General features: G+C 33.6%; 1 protein-coding gene and 1 long non-coding RNA gene across 2 annotated transcripts; both read right to left on the reverse strand.

Moving 5' to 3' along the window:
- Positions 1-1,068: 1,068 nt before the first annotated feature.
- On the reverse strand, positions 1,069-3,835 carry LOC127720936 (uncharacterized). Its single transcript, XR_007990994.1, has 3 exons — positions 3,760-3,835; positions 1,947-2,212; positions 1,069-1,616 (listed from the first exon to the last, which is right to left on the reverse strand). It is a non-coding gene; the product is annotated as an uncharacterized LOC127720936 (long non-coding RNA).
- Positions 3,836-10,605: 6,770 nt separating this feature from the next.
- On the reverse strand, positions 10,606-19,439 carry LOC127719437 (uncharacterized). The gene is made up of 4 exons (XM_052225533.1): positions 19,309-19,439; positions 15,640-16,149; positions 14,774-14,878; positions 10,606-12,470 (listed from the first exon to the last, which is right to left on the reverse strand). The coding sequence occupies exons 2-4, from the start codon at positions 16,147-16,149 to the stop codon at positions 11,847-11,849; spliced, it is 1,239 nt and encodes a 412-aa protein (XP_052081493.1). The 5' UTR covers positions 19,309-19,439; the 3' UTR covers positions 10,606-11,846.
- Between the last annotated feature and the right edge of the window lie 1,402 nt (positions 19,440-20,841).

Here is a 20,841-nt window from a genome sequence, read left to right on the forward strand (position 1 = left end):
ATCGAGTTTCTTAATTCTTGTACTGATGTATGTTTTCTCTCTACATGTCAAAAGCAAGCAATTACCAAGAACATACTCTATCAATGCCGTAAAGGAAAAGCAGGACAAAATACTTTGCCATTACAAATGTATTCGTACTTTTTTGTCAATTTCGTATTTGCTGGAAATTATTATAGATACATGAAAAAATGGCATCTACGTTTAAATGCTTTTGTAATGGACATAATATGTTAATCCACTGAAAAGTAATTAAAGGTCTTATCATGTGCTGTAAATGTACGCAATTCTATATTTTTCACTACTGGTTCAGATTTAACTTCATCAATTCTTACTGCTAGTGAAATTTTTATCAGTAATCAGTTATGAAACATTTCTGAACTGAAATAGTCAAAAACACTATACCATTATCAGCATAATATCAAACATATCAAATGTAATACTCTTTGACCCGTAAATGGAATAACAAAAATCAACAGCGTTTAACTTGTATTCTCATACATAAAACTACTAAAATAATATGGGGTTTACACAAATCATATCGGACTGTGATAAAAGGGAAACAACTCAATTTCTAGAACAAGAATAAATCAAAGTACGTAAAATAATAATAAAATAATATTACATGAAACATTTCTGAAACAAAACCCGCATAAATTATTTATTTTATTTGATATAAAAATACACAAGTTTTGATACACTACATTGCCTATAAATGTAAACCTTATAAATATAAAATTACCCAAATAAAGTAACATTTTAAAAAACGGTACGAGTGAATACTCATGCATTCAAAAATTTAAGCTACTTTCAAACCCGCAAATGGATTTCTTTGAAAATTGGAATGTAATTTATCACCATACGTGTCATTAAATCCAGCTTACATAAATTGTCTAATAAAACAGTTCTTTGTAAAAGATATACAACACCATGCTCAAAGTGTAGGTTTTAAGCTAAACAGAAATAAGATTCATACCGAATAAAATTACTGTCAATGACCTTAATTTGTGATTGGACGTAAAACATCCATCGGTCTATTTTCCTGTAATAGTTTATTAATATTGTTTTTTTCCCACCTAGTTATTTTGAGCTTGTGTCATATAAGCGTTTTTTCCCTCGTCACATGATAGTGCCATCATTATTCCTTATTTTGGTGAACTTGACTTGTGTCAAATTTATGTACCACGCCTAATTGCAATTTTTGTGTTTATAATCATATCTATTTGAAACAAATTCTTTATTCTAGAATATTACCATAAGGAATTATTATTCGACCTGTTAAACTTCCAGTTAATCAAATTGAATGAATTAATATATTTAAAAATAATATTTTTTAATCAAATCGACAAACAATCACATGAAGTTAGCATCCTTTCAAATGTAAGAATTAAAAATGCTATAAAATGCAATTATAATGTATTTCATATATTTATAATCATTTAGCACGACCTTGCTCCTTTAAAGTAAGTGGTTTGAAACAAAAGTATCTATCTGTATAATCAATTGATTATTTTGATATGTAGTTCAAAGTTAATATATTCAAAACAAAAATTAGTCATTATTTGTTGTTTCTACTAGAAGATAGATGAAAACCTCAAATACTTCAGATGGTCCATTTCCTACAAAAGAAAACAAAACATGAAGGTAATCCAGTTCTGCGGACACATAAAACTAAATTGTCATTTGCATACTTTTAATTAGATAAGGTCACACACATAATGGGTGTTTCATCTTGATAGTATCAAACAATTTCAAACCGAAGACATTATTGAAGACTCTGTGTTAACCTCTATTGGTTTTTTGTATGTCGTTAGTTTTCTGTCTAATTGGTCTATACCCCTCATCTACTTTTAGTCAGATTTATACAAAAAAATACAAAATAATTTATGAAACACATTAGACATCATAAATATATAAGAAATGCTATTAATCATCTTAACTGAGCTTACTTCTGGTATTATAGACATTTCGGTTGCCTTCTTACATGCTTTAGGAATGGCAAATTGTGTGGCATTCCTTATACCAAGACTAAGTCCATAATAATTAACATCAGTGTCCGCATTACATGATTCAAGGTGTTCCGCTATAGGGACACACCCCCTTCTCATCACAGTAAGAGTTGTCTGTACTCCATCTTCTTTGAAGTAATACATGTCAACCCCAAAAACATCTTTCTCTATACCAGAATATGTTGACAATATCGGTTTGGCGTTAGCTACAATATTAAAATTCAAATAAAAACGTTCATATTGTTTGTTAAGTGAGGCGAAAGATACTAAATGGACATTCAAACTCATAAGTTGAAAAACAACTGACAATTCCATGGCAAAAAAACGACAAAAAGACATACAACAGTACAAAAAACACAACATGGAAAACTGAAGACTGAAGACTAAAGACACGAATCCCACCAAAAACCGGGTTTGATCTCAGGTCTTCCGGAAGGGTTAGCAGAAACTGGCTCATAATGATATTTCAATTAAAACTTTAAAAAAAAACATCGATATGAAAGGTTTTAAAGAATATGTTAAGAAGGCAATCGAACTGAACTGACTTCGACGAACTATAACTTAGAGAATTTTCGTTAGCTTCTTCCATAGTAATATCAATCATCTTGTATAAGTATTTTCCACCAGTTTTTATTTTATTTATATGTTATTCTTTTTTATTCTTCTAATTTTCTTCTTTATTTTTTTTTTTTATATTTTTTGGGGAGGGTAATTTCAATTTGTTTTCTATTTTGTTTGTATTCGTGTTTTTTATGGTTGGATATAACATTTTTTAAAACCTATTTGAGGCCTGAATATAAACATGATCGTCCATCAATAAACGAATGAATATAACGATATAAATATGGAGAGAATAAGAGAGAGAACAAATACCATAAATATTATAAAAACATTTGAAATGATATCAAAAACTTGTCATGAATCGTTTTCTTGAAACATTTAACAGTCGTAGTGAAGTCAGTATTACAACTTCCGCGGTCTTCGCCGGCATACGTAGTGTACATGTACTGAGAGAACAACGGACGCAGTAGTTTATATTTTCATAATAAAAACGCACAAACTGAAGACGAAGGATAAGGTCAAGGACACAAGATGGAAGTACGTCATCTGTATTAACCCATGATCAACATGTGACCGACTGTAAAGTTTTTAGTTGATCCAAATAAAATGTTTTGTTAGTGTACAAGTGGGAATAAAATTTTCATTGAATTTAGAAAACATTCCAAAAAAAAAGGAGTTTAATCTGCTACAACCGTCAAGAAATAGACAGAATTTGTTAGATGTAGGACCTCGGAAACATTTATCATTATGCTCATATGAACACGTTTTTTTCGTGAGAAATGGCTTTCCCCCCATTTAACAAACAATTTCAGGTCCTTTGTGCACTTATCATACTCCTTTGTGCTCCTTTGTGCTCCTTTGTGCACAAAGGAGGTCCTTTGCGGTGTTTTTAGAGACCGTAAGCTTTGAACCCTGCCTTGAAGTAAAATGAACTTTTATAGCTATAAATGCGTGTACAAAGACATTACATTGTCTGATGTACTTCTTCCCCTATATTTACATATTTTGTTTGCTAAGTAGTATACACATTTTGTATCTTCATATCGGTGTCCATTTACCGGTATTAGTACAGGTACGTTACTACAGAAAGGAAAACTTATTTTTGTATCTATTTTTGTGGTTATGCAAACATTTTTATTTTATTGTTATCAAAATTATAAATATTGACATACTGAAAAATATTGAAACTTACATGGAACACATCTTAACAATCTTTTCTTTAGAGGAACAACAATACATCTTCCATTGGCAACATAATACGTCTTTCCCTATAAAAATATGAGATTTGCACCGTCAGGTGGGACTTATGTCATGCATATTCAGGACGAAAATAATATTTCCGTTCCTTTATACTATAAAAATATATATATAGCATAACTGAGCAATGTATACAAGACAAGTTCTATCTTGAAATACTGTGTCCAAAGCCAAGATGGGGTGATTTGTAAGCTATTTATTCCAGTTGTAGTTTGTGTGATAAACTACATCTTTCAGGCTAAATTAAAGTATGGCGTAGACAATACTGACTTTTTTCGCACTATTTTATTGATGGATTTGGGTGGTTGATGAGCGGATATACCAACCAAAATTTCACAAAAGTTGAAGTTGTATCTTTGACATTTAACTAATTTACCACTATGTGTCAAATTGTATCTTTGACATTTAACTAATTTACCACCATGTGTCAAATTGTATCTTTTGAGATTTAACTAATTTACCACCATGTGTCAAATTGGATCTTTTGAGATTTAACTAATTTACCACTATGTGTCAAATTGTATCTTTGACATTTAACTAATTTACCACTATGTGTCAAATTGTATCTTTTGAGATTTAACTAATTTACCACCATGTGTCAAATTGGATCTTTTGAGATTTAACTAATTTACCACCATGTGTCAAGTTGTATCTTTGGCAATTAGTTTTTACCATCATGTGTCAAGTTGTATCTTTGGCATTTAACTAATTTACCACCATGTGTCAAATTGTATCTTTGACATTTAACTAATTTACCACCATGTGTCAAATTGTATCATTGAGATTTAACTAATTAATCACCATGTGTCAAATTGTATCTTTGACATTTAAATAATTTACCACCATGTGTCAAGTTGTATCTTTGGCAATTAGTTTTTACCACCATGTGTCAAGTTATATCTTTGGCATTTCTTATTTTCCAGACTTTTATATTTTCCTGAGGCAAGACTTCCGAAAGCAGGCAATTTATATAAAAGCAAAATAAGTTTATTTTTGAAAATTAATTTATCGAGGAATTATTTACGATGCTTCGAAAAGTTTAAAACTTTCAAATGATTTCCAAACTTAATTTTAAAGATATTTCTTTTTCTATACTTAAGTTTCGTTAGTATCCTGTTTCGCCGGAGAACAACTGCCTAAATTCCAACATACAGAATTAATCCGACATTATTACAGACTACCGGCTGCTACAGCGAAATAGTAACTTACAGTGGCATAGCTTTGAAGAACCTGTTGCTTGAGTGGTTTGCCTTTGATGTACACTGTTCCTTCTAAGTAAACTTCCTCCTTCATCAGGTCAAACGAAAACTGATATAATCCCTTAAATTAGAGAAAGCAGAAAGCTATCTTTATTAATTCAAAACAATTTAATTTTGGATGTAACACGTCTTCTGATTGGCTGAAAGTTTTTTGTCTATAAGTTTATAGACATAATTTTATCAGGTGACTGTGATCAATGTTTTTTTCATGATGTATTCCTTAAAAATGGAATTTAGAATTAAATTATAAGGAAAGACTGTAACATTTTTTTCTGTCTATTCGAAATAACCTAAAAAATGTGGTGCACACTTTTAATTAAGTGTGCACCACATTTTTATGTTATTTCTTCATAGACAGAAAAAATATTACAGTCATCCTTAAATAAATTAAATGACGTTTGCTTTACTTTATGGCTTAGTTTACATTCTTTTCATGATGCAAAATATCAGATAGAGTATAACGTAGAAAAATATAACTATAACAAAACTGATAAGCAATTCATACTATTATTTGTTTTTGCTCAAACTGTTCAAATACAAAGTGATAGGCAGTCCTAGATTGATGTGCACTGGAAGATATTGTATTCTTCTACGTGAAAGCAAATATGAATGTTATTCATATAACATTAGTCATGGTTAGATCACAACAATTTTACAAAAATATACAAGTTTCAGTTCCCAAATATAACAAGTTTTAAAGGGCTAGCTTTGTCGCTTCTAAAAGGCTAGAAAGACATGTCATTCATATAGAAAATGAGATTTTTCAATGTTTTTGTTATTCTAATAGTATCATATTGATGAACAATGCTTAACCGTATTAATTCAAATACTTTTTTAAAAAGGTAAATTATTGACATGTCTTTCAAATACAGTTTCAAATCCGTGACTTAATCGGACATATAAGTTGTATTTAATGGCTGTCTCTACGAAAAAAATACAGGAACCGCTTCGTGGCTTTTTTGTTTTTCTTTTTTTTTATTATAAAAATGAAATTTATTTTTCCTGCAATCAGTCAACTATTGTACAAATAACAAGTACACAAATAATGTTTTGCTTTATTTGTACCTGTACAAGTAAAGTCTCCTGTTACTCCGCTATAAAAATGTGAAACTTAATTGTATAAAATACTGTTGATTCGTCATATTGTTTTACACAATCGTGTTTCATATATGTGTATATAATTTTTGAAGACAGATTTATAAAAGTTTTTCAAAACCTATTTCCGAATCCTTTATTTGATATCTATTCTTATGCATAATTGTACCATTCATTATTTTTAATAAACCAATAAATGAAAGATCTTGTTTTATGTGTAAAAATGAAATTGAAGATGAAAAACATGTATTTACTTTATGTCCTTTATATGCAGACCTTCGAAATATATTTATAGTGAAGCAGTAAAACATAATGATCAATTTTATAATTTGTCTATTGACGAAAAGTTTGTATTTTTATTCAGAAATGAAGAACTATGTCAGGTAGTTGCTAAAACCTGCTTTAATATTTTATGTAGAAGAACAAATTTCTTATTTATATATAGCTGTTAATGTATTTCAAATCTTAGATATACATAGTTTTAAAATTATGTAAAATATTGTATATAATTAATCATTTAATAGACTCTCGTAATATTTAATAGAATGCCGCTTATATATGTTTTAGTATTTAAGCTAATGATATTTTACTGTTAGTTTTAATATACGATATGTTTTATATATATGTATTTGAATGTGTAATGTTATACAAATAAAATATTGAATCTAGTTGTCAGTGATTATCAGATAGTGTTGTTTCGTATTTTTTTGCGTTTTAGATTCATTGATCGGTTGTTGTGTTTAACGCCACGTTCAGCACTCTTGTCTACAAATCGTGGCGGCAAGTTTTAATTGGTGGAAGAAGCCGGAGGGCCAGAACCTGGTATTTCTAATAAATCATGATCGAATTCGAACGCGGGGTTCGAACTCATATTTCAATTCGTTCGCTTCAATTTCAGTGTGTTCTTGTCCCATGTCTTATATACGTCAGGCCGTCAGTATTTTCGTTTGATTTTTTTTACATTTGTCATTTTGGGGCCTTTTATAGCTTGATATGCAGTATGAGTTTTGATCATGGTTGAATGCCGTACGGTGACCTATAGTTGCTAACTTCTACGGTCATTTTGGTGTCTTGTATAGATTTGTTTCATTAGCAGTCATACAATATCTTCTTCTTTTTCATACTTAATTCATTTATAGTTTGTCCTTATACTGTGCTGTTACACCACTGTCCCAGAATAGGGGAGGTTTAGGAATCATCAAACACGTGACTCTCCCAATACAGGACCCTGTATATCAGTGGTTTTCGTTTGTTGCTGTTTATCATATTTGCTTTATGTTTAATCTTTTGTACATTTTGTTCTTGTGTTGTGTTGTCGCATCACTGTCGAAGATTAGGGTGAGGATTTGACGTTCGCTTACATGTTCAACCTCGCCACATTATGTATGTGCCTATCCAAGACAGGGGCCTGTTATTCAGTGGTTGTCGTTTGTTGCTTTATATCTTATTTCTTTTTTATTTGTTGTTTTATACATAAATCAGGATTGATTTTCTCGTTTGAATTGTTTTACATTTTTTTTTATGTCGGTGACTTTTATGGTTTTCTATGCGTACGGTGTCCTATAGTTGGTATCAACCACGTTCGATGGTCTCTGGTGGATATTTGTCACATTGGCAATCATACCATATCTCCTTATTTTATATTGAAATGTCTTACTTAGAAATACAGGCGGGTGATGACAAGTTAATGAATACTGACCGTGACTGTTGTGCAGGATTTATTTGTATCCTGTTTAGTTGACAAACTCTGAATTCCTTGTAACTGGTTAGGAAAACAACAACAATCAGCGCTAGCTTGATGTACAGCAGCCAAAAATACAACGACAAAGCATAGAGTATCCATTGTCTTCCTTATTTAAGTTTCTGTAATCTATGATATGTATTTAAGTATTGTTTTCACGAAAGCTTTATATATATATATATAGGAAAAAATAGGACACGTGATAATTCGGCTTGCAGAGTCTTAAGACATAACACATGACCAATGTGTCATACTCATAAAAATTAATTTTACATGAGGACATTGATAAAAAAAAATGATGTATCTCTCACTTAAAAAATCTATTTTAGAATTTAATAACAACTGTTATCAATGTTACCGGGAAGCATGTTTGATACAAATTTCCTCTACCTCATATTGTTTGTAATCTTGTAGTCTATGGTATATGTTTTGTCGTGACTGAAAAACAATTTCTTGATTTGTTTATAAAGGCGGTGGTAGAATTTAATGAAATATAAAATTTTCAATTTAGATCAGATAGGATAATACAGAAATATAACGTTAACGATTTTATTCGGATAGGTGGTAAAATTGAATAAATTGTTTCCGCTTTAAAGGGTTACCAACGCCTACATTTAAGAATATCAAGTTTGTAGATTCTTGTTAGGTATTTTGATGGAATTTTGTATAATGAATGTTTTAGAGCGCATGGTACTGAAAAGACTTCGTTCAGTGTATGTTCACTTGTTTGTGTTAATATGACTTTTGATTGAGTTAAGCCATTTCAATTATATTTTATAGTGTGTCTTTCTATATTGTGATGTTACACTATTGTTTCAGGTTAGGGCGAAGGTTGGTACCTATGGAAACGTTTAAACCCGCTGCATTTGTTTGCACCTGTCCTAAGTCAGGAACCTGATGTTCAGTGTTTCTCGTTTCTCGTTTTTTTGTATATAGATTAGACCATTGGTTTTTCTGTTTGAATGGTTTTACACTAGCCATTTTTGGGGCCCTTTATAGCATGCTGTTTGGTGTAGCCAAGGCTCCGTGTTGAAGGCTGTAAATTAATCGGCATGCCTTTGTGTCCTATAGGTATCATGCATAGTCGCATTTGTCATCCTTGCTTATGATTATTCCGTTTGGGTTATTTTGGGAGGAAAACGAAAATTAAGACGTCCGGATATTGTTTCCGTCATTGGACGGACTTTTAAGTCATAGACAACAGTATGACTGTTTAAAATTACACATAATTTTCATAGGTACTTGTGGACAGTATATTTATTTTTGCTTTTTTCTGTATACTAAGATTATACATATACAATGTACTATAAATAAATTGTATTTGCTATTTACTATCAATTCCAAGTTTACTATCAACGGCGGTCATATATATTATATAGAGATTAAATAGTACATGTTTGTTCATAGTATACAGAAAAACGCGAAAATAATTGAAATTAATAGAAAACAAAACAAAATAACGGATTTTGAAAAACGGGGGAGGGCTAAAGAAATTGTCCTGTCCCCAAGTACCTATGACTTTTGATACCTTTCCTGAAATTCTACAGTCATAAAATCTTTTACAAAAATTCATCCTACAACAGTTTACTTACTTTCAAAGACGCTCTAAATGCCCGCAATTTCGCGTGTGTGTTCTAGTATCTATTAGATTTAAACACTGTCGACGCAAATTTATTATATGGAAAACAAAGTGTTCCGTACGGTTTAGGCTTCTGGTATGTAGCAAATCAAATGTTTATATGATATGTGATTTCAAGTTCGTCTCACGAAGCATCCTTGGCCTCATTATCATGGTTCAGCGTCGGCTTGAATTTTGTTTTTCTAGTTTTTTTTTGTCATGTGAATTTCTTACTTATTATGAGTAAAAGTATAACTTTATTCAATAAATGGATTTTCTTGCAACGTTTACATGTCTGTGAGACACTGCTCACCTAACCTCGATCTCATTTCCTGGATCATTGATAAAGGTAAAAGTCACTTGATTATGTCCGTTTCACAGATATTATAAGCAGCAGGTCAGCTATGTGTGGTGTTTGGAATGACTGTAAATGGTATGTCAGTCTGGCAGGTTTCGTCTGACTTTGACCTCATTGTATGGGTCATTGAAATGGTCAATGTTAAGTTTTTGTGTTTTTGGTCTTGGTTTTTTTCAAGTACATTGTACTATTAACGAGCGGGTCATCTATTTTGGTATATGGAATGATTGCAAGGTGCACATGCCTGTCTGGTAGGTATCACTCTGACCTTGGACTCATTTCCATGGCTCAGTGTTCAGTGTCTAGTTTTTTTGTTATGGTTTGTGTTTTCAAATACTATTAGCAGTGTATATAAATGTATGGCAGGTATCATCTTACTTTGACCTCATTTTAATGCTTCTTTGGTCAATGTTTATTTTCGTGTTTTGGTCTGTTTTTCAATTACCATAAGCAATAGGTAAACTATATTTGGTGTATGCAATAATTGTAAGATGTGCCTGCCTGTTTGACAGGATTTAGCTGACCTTGACCTCATCGATCTTTTGTTAAGTTTATGTGATACTCTTGCAGTTAAACCTCTATTTGTAAGACTTTCAACATAAAATCAATGGTCTGTAAAGCAGATGAGACATTTCAGCGCGCGCATTCTTGCTACATGTATGTACCATTTCTGTAGTATGTGAACTGATATCGAAAGAATAAACAATGTATATGTTTCATATCAATTTATTTCAAAAATAACTTACAGTGCAAACAAGTAAACATATAAATGTATAAAAATACAAACAATATAAATAGTAATATCACGCCCATCATTTTATATTATGCCGTAAAATGATAAGTAATGGTAGAAATTTCTTGCACAAATGAATGTGCAAAGCACTTCTGATGAAGGCTGAATGTGTATTATATGAGTACAACAAAAGTGAAGATTTTTCACAGACAAAAAGGAATAAATTGCACACTTTGAAATATGACAGTCACCGTAAACTTTAACGATATTTTTAACGACACCGACATCGGAACCAGCACCCGAGTCTCGTTCCCGCGTGACTTGTTGCTGCGGGACAATTATTCAACAAGATGCAGTGATGAAAACTTAACATGGGAATAAAACTGAAGTAAAGTACACAGGAATAAAGTAACGAAAAGTGAGTAACAAATGCACCATCAATTGAACAATCAACGTGTTTCTTTAAATAAGAAAGTACAATGTAATCAGGGTAAAGATAGATTAATAACAGTTAGTGCTTTAACAGCTATACTGTCAATATCCAATATATAGGTAAGGGATATAAAGTTAAGCACAAGGTGTTGCATCTTATATAGAAGACAGACATGGTTTTATCAATTCAACACTAACGAAGTTTTCAGGTTTTTTTTTCTCTTAGATTGCATATAAAAATATTACAGTATCAAATTTTAAGTTTCCTAGTATGGATCTAATAGAGAAGAAATTACGGCAATGTGTAAATTGTTCATGTTTCTTCAGTTGCTCATATATTTTTGGAAATTTTGCAAACATTCTCTGATTTATTGTTGAAACATTTCAGCTATTGAATAAATCAAGTCAATATGTTGCATTTGACTCGTTTCTAGTGTTTCTCTAGATGAACTTTCATCTGAAACTCTCGACAAAAATTTTCATATTCCAAGATGTTTAAGTAACATTGAAAGATACAAGAATGGGCCTTAAAAGAGTAATCTTGACTATGTCTAGGCTTAATTTTGTGTCATAGAGCGCTTCATGTAAGCAAAATTGTATAAAAACCTGATATTTTTCGAGTCTAGGTTTGACAATTGCTCATGGATTTCGTCAGATATAATTGTACCCTGTATATTGCTATGCTCGTATTGGTATTTAGAAAAATTGCTTCTCTGAGCCAATAGTCTCAGTGAATGGTAGATGCCTTTTTGGAATGTCTATGAACACAAGTTTGTTTTCTGAACACTATCGGTTGTAAAATTTATTTCTTTTGCTTGCATCTCTTCGTTTTTTCAAGTACCACAATGTAACAAGAACCATAGGAGGTAACGTGAAGATAAGAAATATTTGTGTGTATGTCCATGGCTGTTCGGGAAAATAATATACAAGTTCAGTATCATCAAAATGCACAGCATGTGGTGCCTTGAATTTGTCAGAATTATAAGTAAACTGAAATACTCTATTTATAATAATACTAAAGATGGACTGTTCATACCAATGACATCCTGTCGATTTCGGACGCTTGTAATGGAAACATTCGGTCCTCCTCGCGCCATCGGGAGCAATACAATCTTTTGTAAGAGCACACTTTAACCATGGTTTCATAATTCCATACCATGTTTGTTTTGTCCGGTATAACACCATGACCCGAGTATCCATCATTCCAAGGTCAACAAACGTACAACGCTTTTCGTTCAGATGTTTAAACATTTTCGGGTTTGTGTATGCGTTTATTGCAGTGAAAATCGGATATTCGTAAAGGAAAAAACTTCGATCAGCTCTGTATTTAAACTGGTTCAATTCCTGAACATTATTTATAGAAGCTGACGGGTCAATCCACATTGCAGAACCAAATTCTTCAAGTATCATCTGAAAGTAGAAAAACAATATTGCATTTATTATATAATAGATAAATCTATCAAAAATATACAGAATTCTTACTATTGTATCGCCTAACAGCATCCAACATTTGCTAGTGACATATGCAGATCACGTCAGTCTTTGTCAGTGTCACAACTAGTGGCAAATGCAGAGCACGTCAGTCTTCGTCAGTGTCACACCTAGTGGCACATGCAGAGCACGTCGTTCTCCGTCAGTGTCACACCTAGTGAAACATGCAGAGCACGTCAGTCTTCGTCAGTGTCACACCTAGTGGCACATGCAGAGCACGTCAGTCTCTGTCAGTGTCACACCTAGAGACAAATGCAGAGCACGTCAGTCTTCGTCAGTGTCACACCTAGTGACACATGCAGAGCACGTCAGTCTTCGTCAGTGTCACACCTAGTGGCACATGCAGAGCACGTCAGTCTCCGTCAGTGTCACACCTAGTGGCACATGCAGAGCACGTCAGTCTCCGTCAGTGTCACACCTAGAGACAAATGCAGAGCACGTCAGTCGTCGTCAGTGTCACACCTAGTGACAAATGCAGAGCACGTCAGTCTTCGTCAGTGTCACACCTATTGACACATGCAGATCACGTGAGTCTTCGTCAGTGTCACACCTAGTGGCACATGCAGAGCACGTCAGTCTTCGTCAGTGTCACACCTAGTGGCAGATGCGGATCACGTCAGTCTTCGTCAGTGATACACCTAGTGGCACATGCAGATCACGTCAATCGTCGTTAGTGTCACACCTAGTGGCACATGCAGAGCACGTCAGTCTTCGTCAGTGTCACACCTAGTGGCAGATGCGGATCACGTCAGTCTTCGTCAGTGTTACACGTAGTGATACATGCAGATCACGTCAGTTTTCGTCAGTGATACACCTAGTGGCACATGCAGATCACGTCAATCGTCGTTAGTGTCACACCTAGTGGCACATGCAGAGCACGTCAGTCTTCGTCAGTGTCACACCTACTGACACATGCAGAGCACGTCAATCGTCGTTTGTGTCACATCTAGCGACACATGCAGATCACGTCAGTTTTCGTCAGTTATTCACCTAGTGGCACATGCAGATCACTTCAATCGTCGGCGTCAGTGTCACACCTAGCGACACATGCAGATCACGTCAGTTGTCAGTGTCACACTTAGTGGCACATGCAGATCACGTCAGTCCTCGTCAGTGTCACACCTAGTGGCACATGCAGATCTCGTCAGTCTTCGTCAGTGTCACACCTAGTGACATATGCAGAGCACATCAATCGTCGTTTGTGTCACATCTAGCGACACATGCAGATCACGTCAGTCGTTGTCAGTGTCACACCTAGTGGCACATGCAGATCACGTCAGTCTTTGTCAGTGTCTCATCTAGTGACACATGCAGATCACGTCAGTCTTCGTCAGTGTGACACCTAGTGACACATGCAGAGCACGTCAGTCTTTGTCAGTTTCACACCTAGTGACACATGCAGATCACGTCAGTCTTCGTCAGTGTGACACCTAGTGACACATGCAGAGAACGCCAGTCTTTGTCAGTTTCACACCTAGTGACACATGCAGAGCACGTCAGTCTTCGTCAGTGTCACACCTAGTGACAAATGCAGAGCACGTCAGTCTTCGTCAGTGTCACACCTGGTGACACATTCAGATCCCTTCAATCGTCGTTAGCTTCACACTATGCTAATTCATTATTCCTTGGAAAGTATGAGGCGCGGATTAAATCAAAATTATTGTACATGTATTTTAAGAGATCCTGAAATATTTCAGGACCTACCTAATTCGATTTCTCGACATCCTGAAATACAATCATTTTGACTAAATCCGCGCCTCGTAGAAAACAGCTTTAAGAAGACTCATACATTATGTTTATTATTTTGTTGTTTTTTTTATAATCACACATTTATGATAAATTTTTCGCACGTTTTGAGCCAATAATATGTAACTGCATCATAAACTATTGTGGTGGTCATCTTAAACTATAGATCTTTCCCAAAAAACACAAAGTACGTTGCTTGTGCTCTTTTACTATAGAAAAAAAGTTATCTTAACTCTGGAAATTATGAAAATGCCATGTCTTTTGTTGGAACAATATTATTTCTCATTAACAGGAAAAGGATGACAAATTTTCAACCTTTAAAATTGAAAAGAAACATCGCAACAAGACAATTGAAACTTCATAAATGATTTCATAAATAACAAACAAAATAAGTGGAGACATATTTTGAAAATGAGACCTATAAACAAGCATAACATCCTCACATCGTCTTCTTTGCTTCTAATAAAAAATCATACCTGTAAGATAATAGGCATCCATGCTCTTATATTCATGTCAGACACGTGGTATGGGTAAACGGACCATTCAAATGTACGGAATTCACAATTACAGTGTTTCTTTATCTGAAATTTAAGGGGAAAAATGATAAGATTAAATGAAATTAGTTTAACATATTTATATAGAAAACATATACTATGTCGGTTACTCTATTTTACTCACATTCGTACGTGTAAGACTAATGCAGATTTACTAAACCAAGATTTTGTCTGTTGTTTAATTGTTACAATATAGACTGATTAATTGATGCTGCTCATTGTCTAGCGGCAAGTATTACATAATCAGGTCAGTAACATGTTACTGAGATATGGCATGCATTGCTGTGTACAAGATCGACGCATAGAGTCGGATTTTGATCGTGCAAGCTACAAAATAACAAACAGTCAAGCGAAAGGCATGCCCCCTAGCCGGACAACAATCATTACTTTTACTCATGAATGTCACGTGCTAAGCGGATGAAGGCCAATTTCAAATTATTGCACTCACACCCACGAAGTCCAACTACACGCTACCAGTGCCTCCATGTTTGAACTACTCTGTACATCATTGGTTTCCCTAATGCAATCATGAATTTCCTAAATATGCTGTTTTTAGTTCCATGTGTTCCATCTTATAATTTTTATATATTGTTCCGTTTGTATTTAATGAGAGTTTCTTTTTCACTCATATTAAGGCAACGAAATGTTAAATGATTTTTTAGATTAGTTCCATGTGTCACGTATGTATAATAATAAAAATGTGTTTCATTTACTGTTACCGAACAATTATACATTGTATATGCGCATGCGTATTAATTTTCCATTTCCTTAAAGATTGTTTAGCTTACCAGTGCTGCTTCTTTTGAATACAGTCCAAGATCATAGACTATCAAGTTCAGCTTTATGTTTTTCTTAGGCGCTATAGAAGCTGTTTGTTCTATAATTCTCTGGAGGTTGTAAAAGTCTGCTGACGTCACAGCCGTTACAATTGGCGGGATTTCTTTCAGTTCTACAGGTGCTTCGTCGCCGATAAATGAATCAGAAAACTTTTGAGACCCAATTCGTTTTACATACGGCGTTGATTCTCCACCTGTGTAATTTTCTACCACTATAATGTTTTCGTCCACGGTTGCACCAAACTTGACCGGGCAATTTGGAACAAGGTCAGTATCATCCAATCGACGATGGACGCCAAAATACTGAATGCCCTTGAAACTAGCATAAGTAAGCAACGTCCAGAAAGCCATAGAAGCTAATAACATGTATGGACTAAGTGGAAACTGTCTGAACCCCTTTGATATCTGATCCAGTTGTTGCTGCCTCTTATCTCCCCCTGCTGGTTGACCTTGTCGATTCATCTGAAATAGTAAAGAAATATTTAGCATTGTTTAGTGATTCTCAATTAAATGATTATAAAATGGCGATTTTTTTTTAAATCAAGTGAAAAAATACTTCAAGAATCTTTAACACGATTAGCAATCTATAAAATTGCACGTTGTCTTCAGAGAAATGGGACACAATATGCGATCTCTTCGACTGTTGCGCGGAAAGTATACAGATAACCGATGAAGAAGTCCCCACCGAGAATTGAATTCGGACGATATCTACATATAGGACCTTTAAGGTGCAAGAAGCGCGGCATTCTCTAAAATCAACTTTCTATGGCCAGTGGCCAGTCTTTCAGAATAATACAGCTCTCAACAAAGTATGTCATTTCCTTATTGCAACTTGCATAGGAATAGTTAGTAGTTTCTTTATGGGTTAGAGTATCTGAAAACTAATGATTTTTCAATGACATTCGATGCCCATAATAGGTTCTATACATCTATAAAAGATTAAGATAGATCGTGGCTGTTTAAAGATCAGTGAAAGATATTAAAATCACTTTAATGACGAGTTTATGAGGATGCTTATGGATTTTTTAACACAAGACATCTGTATATAAGGTATGAGGCATCCCTTATCCCTAAATATTCCTGCATTAAATTTGTTGTGTTTAAAATTTGCAGTGGCACGCAATGGCTAAATAGCGGTTGAGGAACAATTGACTGAACACGAATCCACGGCTAACCGAGGCTCGTTGTATCTTTCGAGTATGATTAAAGCAGCCGAGGATCCGACCCAAGCTGATTTTTTTACGTTTGAACGGAAAAAAAATATACATATACAGTTTTAAATACCTTTGTTCATTCATATTGACGGCCATAACGAAGATGGCAGTCAACGGACAACGTTTTTTTATGCCTGCAGATTGACGGTTTGTGAATCAATTTGGAATGACAAATTATACATATGATTCAATTCTTGATAAATATTCCTAGCACAAAAAGAGGATTCTCAAATTTTGTGACTTTTTTGTACAAGCTCATTTAGAGCATTGAACACCGCTAATCAAATTTAGGATAACAGAACACGCCTTATTTAATTTCGTTCAAATCCTAGAACAGAGGGAAGTTCTTAAAATGTGTGATTTACTTTATTAATATCATTTTTCATCGAAAATTTGACACTGGGAATCAGTTTTGATATCGATAATACACCTACATGTACATGTGAATTGTTGCTGAAAGTTAGCACATAAGATGAAAATCATAAATTATTATTTTCTAAATAAAACCACGTTTTAACCACATTTTCCTACAATTTTCACATTAAAATGAGACCATAATCAATACGGAATAGCATATTTTATTTGATCATCCATAGAAATTTTAACTAAAAGATATTGTTCTCAAAATTTGTTAGTTTTTTTAACCAAAAAGATTTTTATCACAATCTTCCCATATTTTTTGTTATAGAAATTAACAAGAACATTCCCCTGAAAGATATACAGAATGTGCATAAAAAGGATTCATATTATATGGGACAATCTTGACTTGTAATACTGCATAAATATATTGACGGACGATCTGACAGATAGTAATTGTTTTAAGGCAATACGGACTATAAAAAAAACCCAGATCAAATGACACTGAACCATTATAACCCAACATAAGTGAACTAGAAAAGGACATGGACGTCTTGTCTTTAGCTGCACAAAAAATTTACAATAAATTATCATATAAGTACAGAATTATTTGCACACTTGCAATTAATTTTGCAACAAAAGCGACACCGGATCTTTAGAGATCCTTACCACGATCACGAAAATAGGTACCAGATGTTTCACGAAATAAATTTCAAATATATAAATATTCCAATTTTCCCCTACAAAATTTACTACAAAATAATAGAAAGAGCCATTTGAATCATTAAATTTAAAACGACATTGTTCAGAGAATGCTACTTTATGTGTATTGCTGTGTTTGTTTTTTCTACATTGACTAGAGGTATAGGGGAGGGTTGAGATCTCACTAAACATGTTTAACCCCTCCGCATCTTTGCGCATGTCCCAGGAGCATCTGGCCTTTGTTGGATCTTGTATGATTTTAACTTTTAACATTTATATGTTTTTGAGTTTAGTATGACGTCCATTTTACTGAACTAGTTCACATTTTTGTTTATGGGCCAGCTGAAGCCCGCCTCCGAGTGCAGGATTTTCTTGCTATGTTGAAGACCCATTGGTGGCCTTTGGCAGCTTTCTGCTCTTTGGTCGGGTTGTTGTCTCTTTGACACATTCCCCATTTCTATTCTCAATTTTATTTAGTCATGAATACATTTAATAAAAAACAAATCATCTTTGTCTACACTATAATGCCATTGAAATGTGTTTATTTATATTTTGTGAAAACGGTGAACGTTTATACTCTGATTTTTCGCAGATACTGATAATAACGTTGAACAGACAGTTTTACCCCCCACCCCCCCCCCCCCCCCCCCCCGATTTCTCAAAAAAAAAAACAATATATTTTTGTTATATATTGACCATGCATGCGTCTTTCTCAATAAGCTTAAGGTTTCCTTCACGATCCGATACCAGATCTTTTACTAATTTATCGCAATACTATCGTTACTTATTTTCACAATCATTTTCTCGATATACCAAATGACAACAGTTGGACAGCTGAACGGACGACCATTTGTGTATATATATGGCAATGCAGAGTGGACAAGATAATACATCATCAGACAATAAAGATTTGCAATGAAGCATGCTAACATGTATATAAGATGTGCTGCAATAAAACTAGACAATAATGGATTACTTTTACAAATTGTGGCTTGGATGGAGAGTTGTCTCATTGGCATTCATACCACATCTTCTTATATCTATATAAAGCAGTATTTAAGAGAAACTTGTTAGTCACTCTTCAACCCCATGGGACCGGCAAATGAAACACTGAGGCGTTAGAACTTTCCCTGTACGATTCACTCACTAATGCCAAATTGATGACAAAAATGCTACATTTATCTATATTTTTCGCAATTCAGTGATCTATTCATTAGAAACTATCCCTTCAAACAAAGTTCTTTCTACATCTATTTCAGTAACAGTTTCACATTATGCTTAGTAATGATGCAGTTAGTGAAAACAATAAGGCATGCATATATATTTATCAGAAAAATTCAAAACCTACCGTGAACGCTTCTGTTCTCTTGTCAAATGATTCAATCGTCTACTTAATTATTTAATTAATCGTGAGATCATGTCAACCCAAGCCGGTACAAGTTGTCACACGTGCTTCTCAATTAAACTTCCTATTTACCTGTCAGGTAGCAACAAGGTAAACAATAGGCCACCTGGTGGATAGGTATCGACTGTTTTAAGGGGAAGTAATTATACCTAAAAGATCATCAAGAATTTGTGGGTAGACGAAAATCGTTCGTATAACAATCACATTATGTTTTGATGTCCGAAAGTAGACAGATCGGTCAAATTTTGGCTTCATTGACTAGCTGATTTGTTTGGGTTTAATTGGAACTATAACACCATGATAAGACTAATTATTTTTTTTTTTGGGGGGGGGGGGGGGGATATGTTTATAGAAAGATACACAACTGTTTAACTTGACGTGTTCGTGCATAAACTTATTTCGGAATTTCCCTTCGAAATAAGACTTGTTTAAAGGAATAAAACTCATAATCTGTAAATTTCCTGCCTTTTCATGGGAAAAGGGTATTTAAATATGAGGTATCTGCTCTTCATTGTGAAATATAAAAACTCGCTATTCATACCGCTCATATCTTTTGTTTTCATTGCTAAAAATAATTCAGAAAAGAAATAAAATTTTTGAAAAAAAAAACATTTTATTATACAGGATATAATTATATCTGAAATGTAAAGAAAATATTACTCACTGAACGGCCGTTCATCTATTGGGGCATGTTTTTCTTCATTTTTTTTATACTTCACTGACCATTGTTTTCAATTACATGCAGGAACAATAAATTATTTAAGGACATACATGTTGTATTGATTTTTTTTTAACAATCCCTACCCTTCTGAAACAAATATTTGTTATTTTTAAGAAATTTAGCCGTGCTCCAATAAACGTGAATGACCGGCGCCAATAGAAAATAGAACTTAATTGAAATAATTTTATTAACAGTTATATACAAAGAGAGAATAATAAATAAGTAACAATAGGGTGGGCGTTTTTACATTAAAACCAATATACGGAGTATGTCGTGTTATCAGTGTCCGTCATTCGTCGGACTTTTTCTTGTTTGGCGTTAGATGATTTTGTGCCATCCGAATATTTCCCCGCCCCCTCTATTTATTGAAATTTGAGGAACTTGTATTTTTGTACATCATGTTGTTTCTGAAACCCTATTACGATGTGTCTTTTATTCTATTAGTTGAACATCACATTATATAAAGATGTGTGTTAGACCGACAACATTGGCATAATTTTCAGATCTTTTATTTGCGTATTTTAAGCACTAGAAAGTTTTGGGTCAAAAGTCTACATAATTATTGGCTTTATATAAAAATTTGCTCTATTTAAACTTCATAGCAAATAATACACGGATATAAAGTAAAATAATTTCCTAAAACACTGCAAAAAGTTTTATTCTGATTGGTCAATGATATCGTCATAAAGTGTTTTAAAATGGACCTTGGTATAGCAAACATTGAATTCCCTCACACAATCTCTTTTCACACGCAC

Source organism: Mytilus californianus, unplaced genomic scaffold (genome assembly GCF_021869535.1).
Source record: "Mytilus californianus isolate M0D057914Y unplaced genomic scaffold, xbMytCali1.0.p SCAF_11, whole genome shotgun sequence".
Lineage (NCBI taxonomy): Eukaryota > Metazoa > Mollusca > Bivalvia > Mytilida > Mytilidae > Mytilus > Mytilus californianus.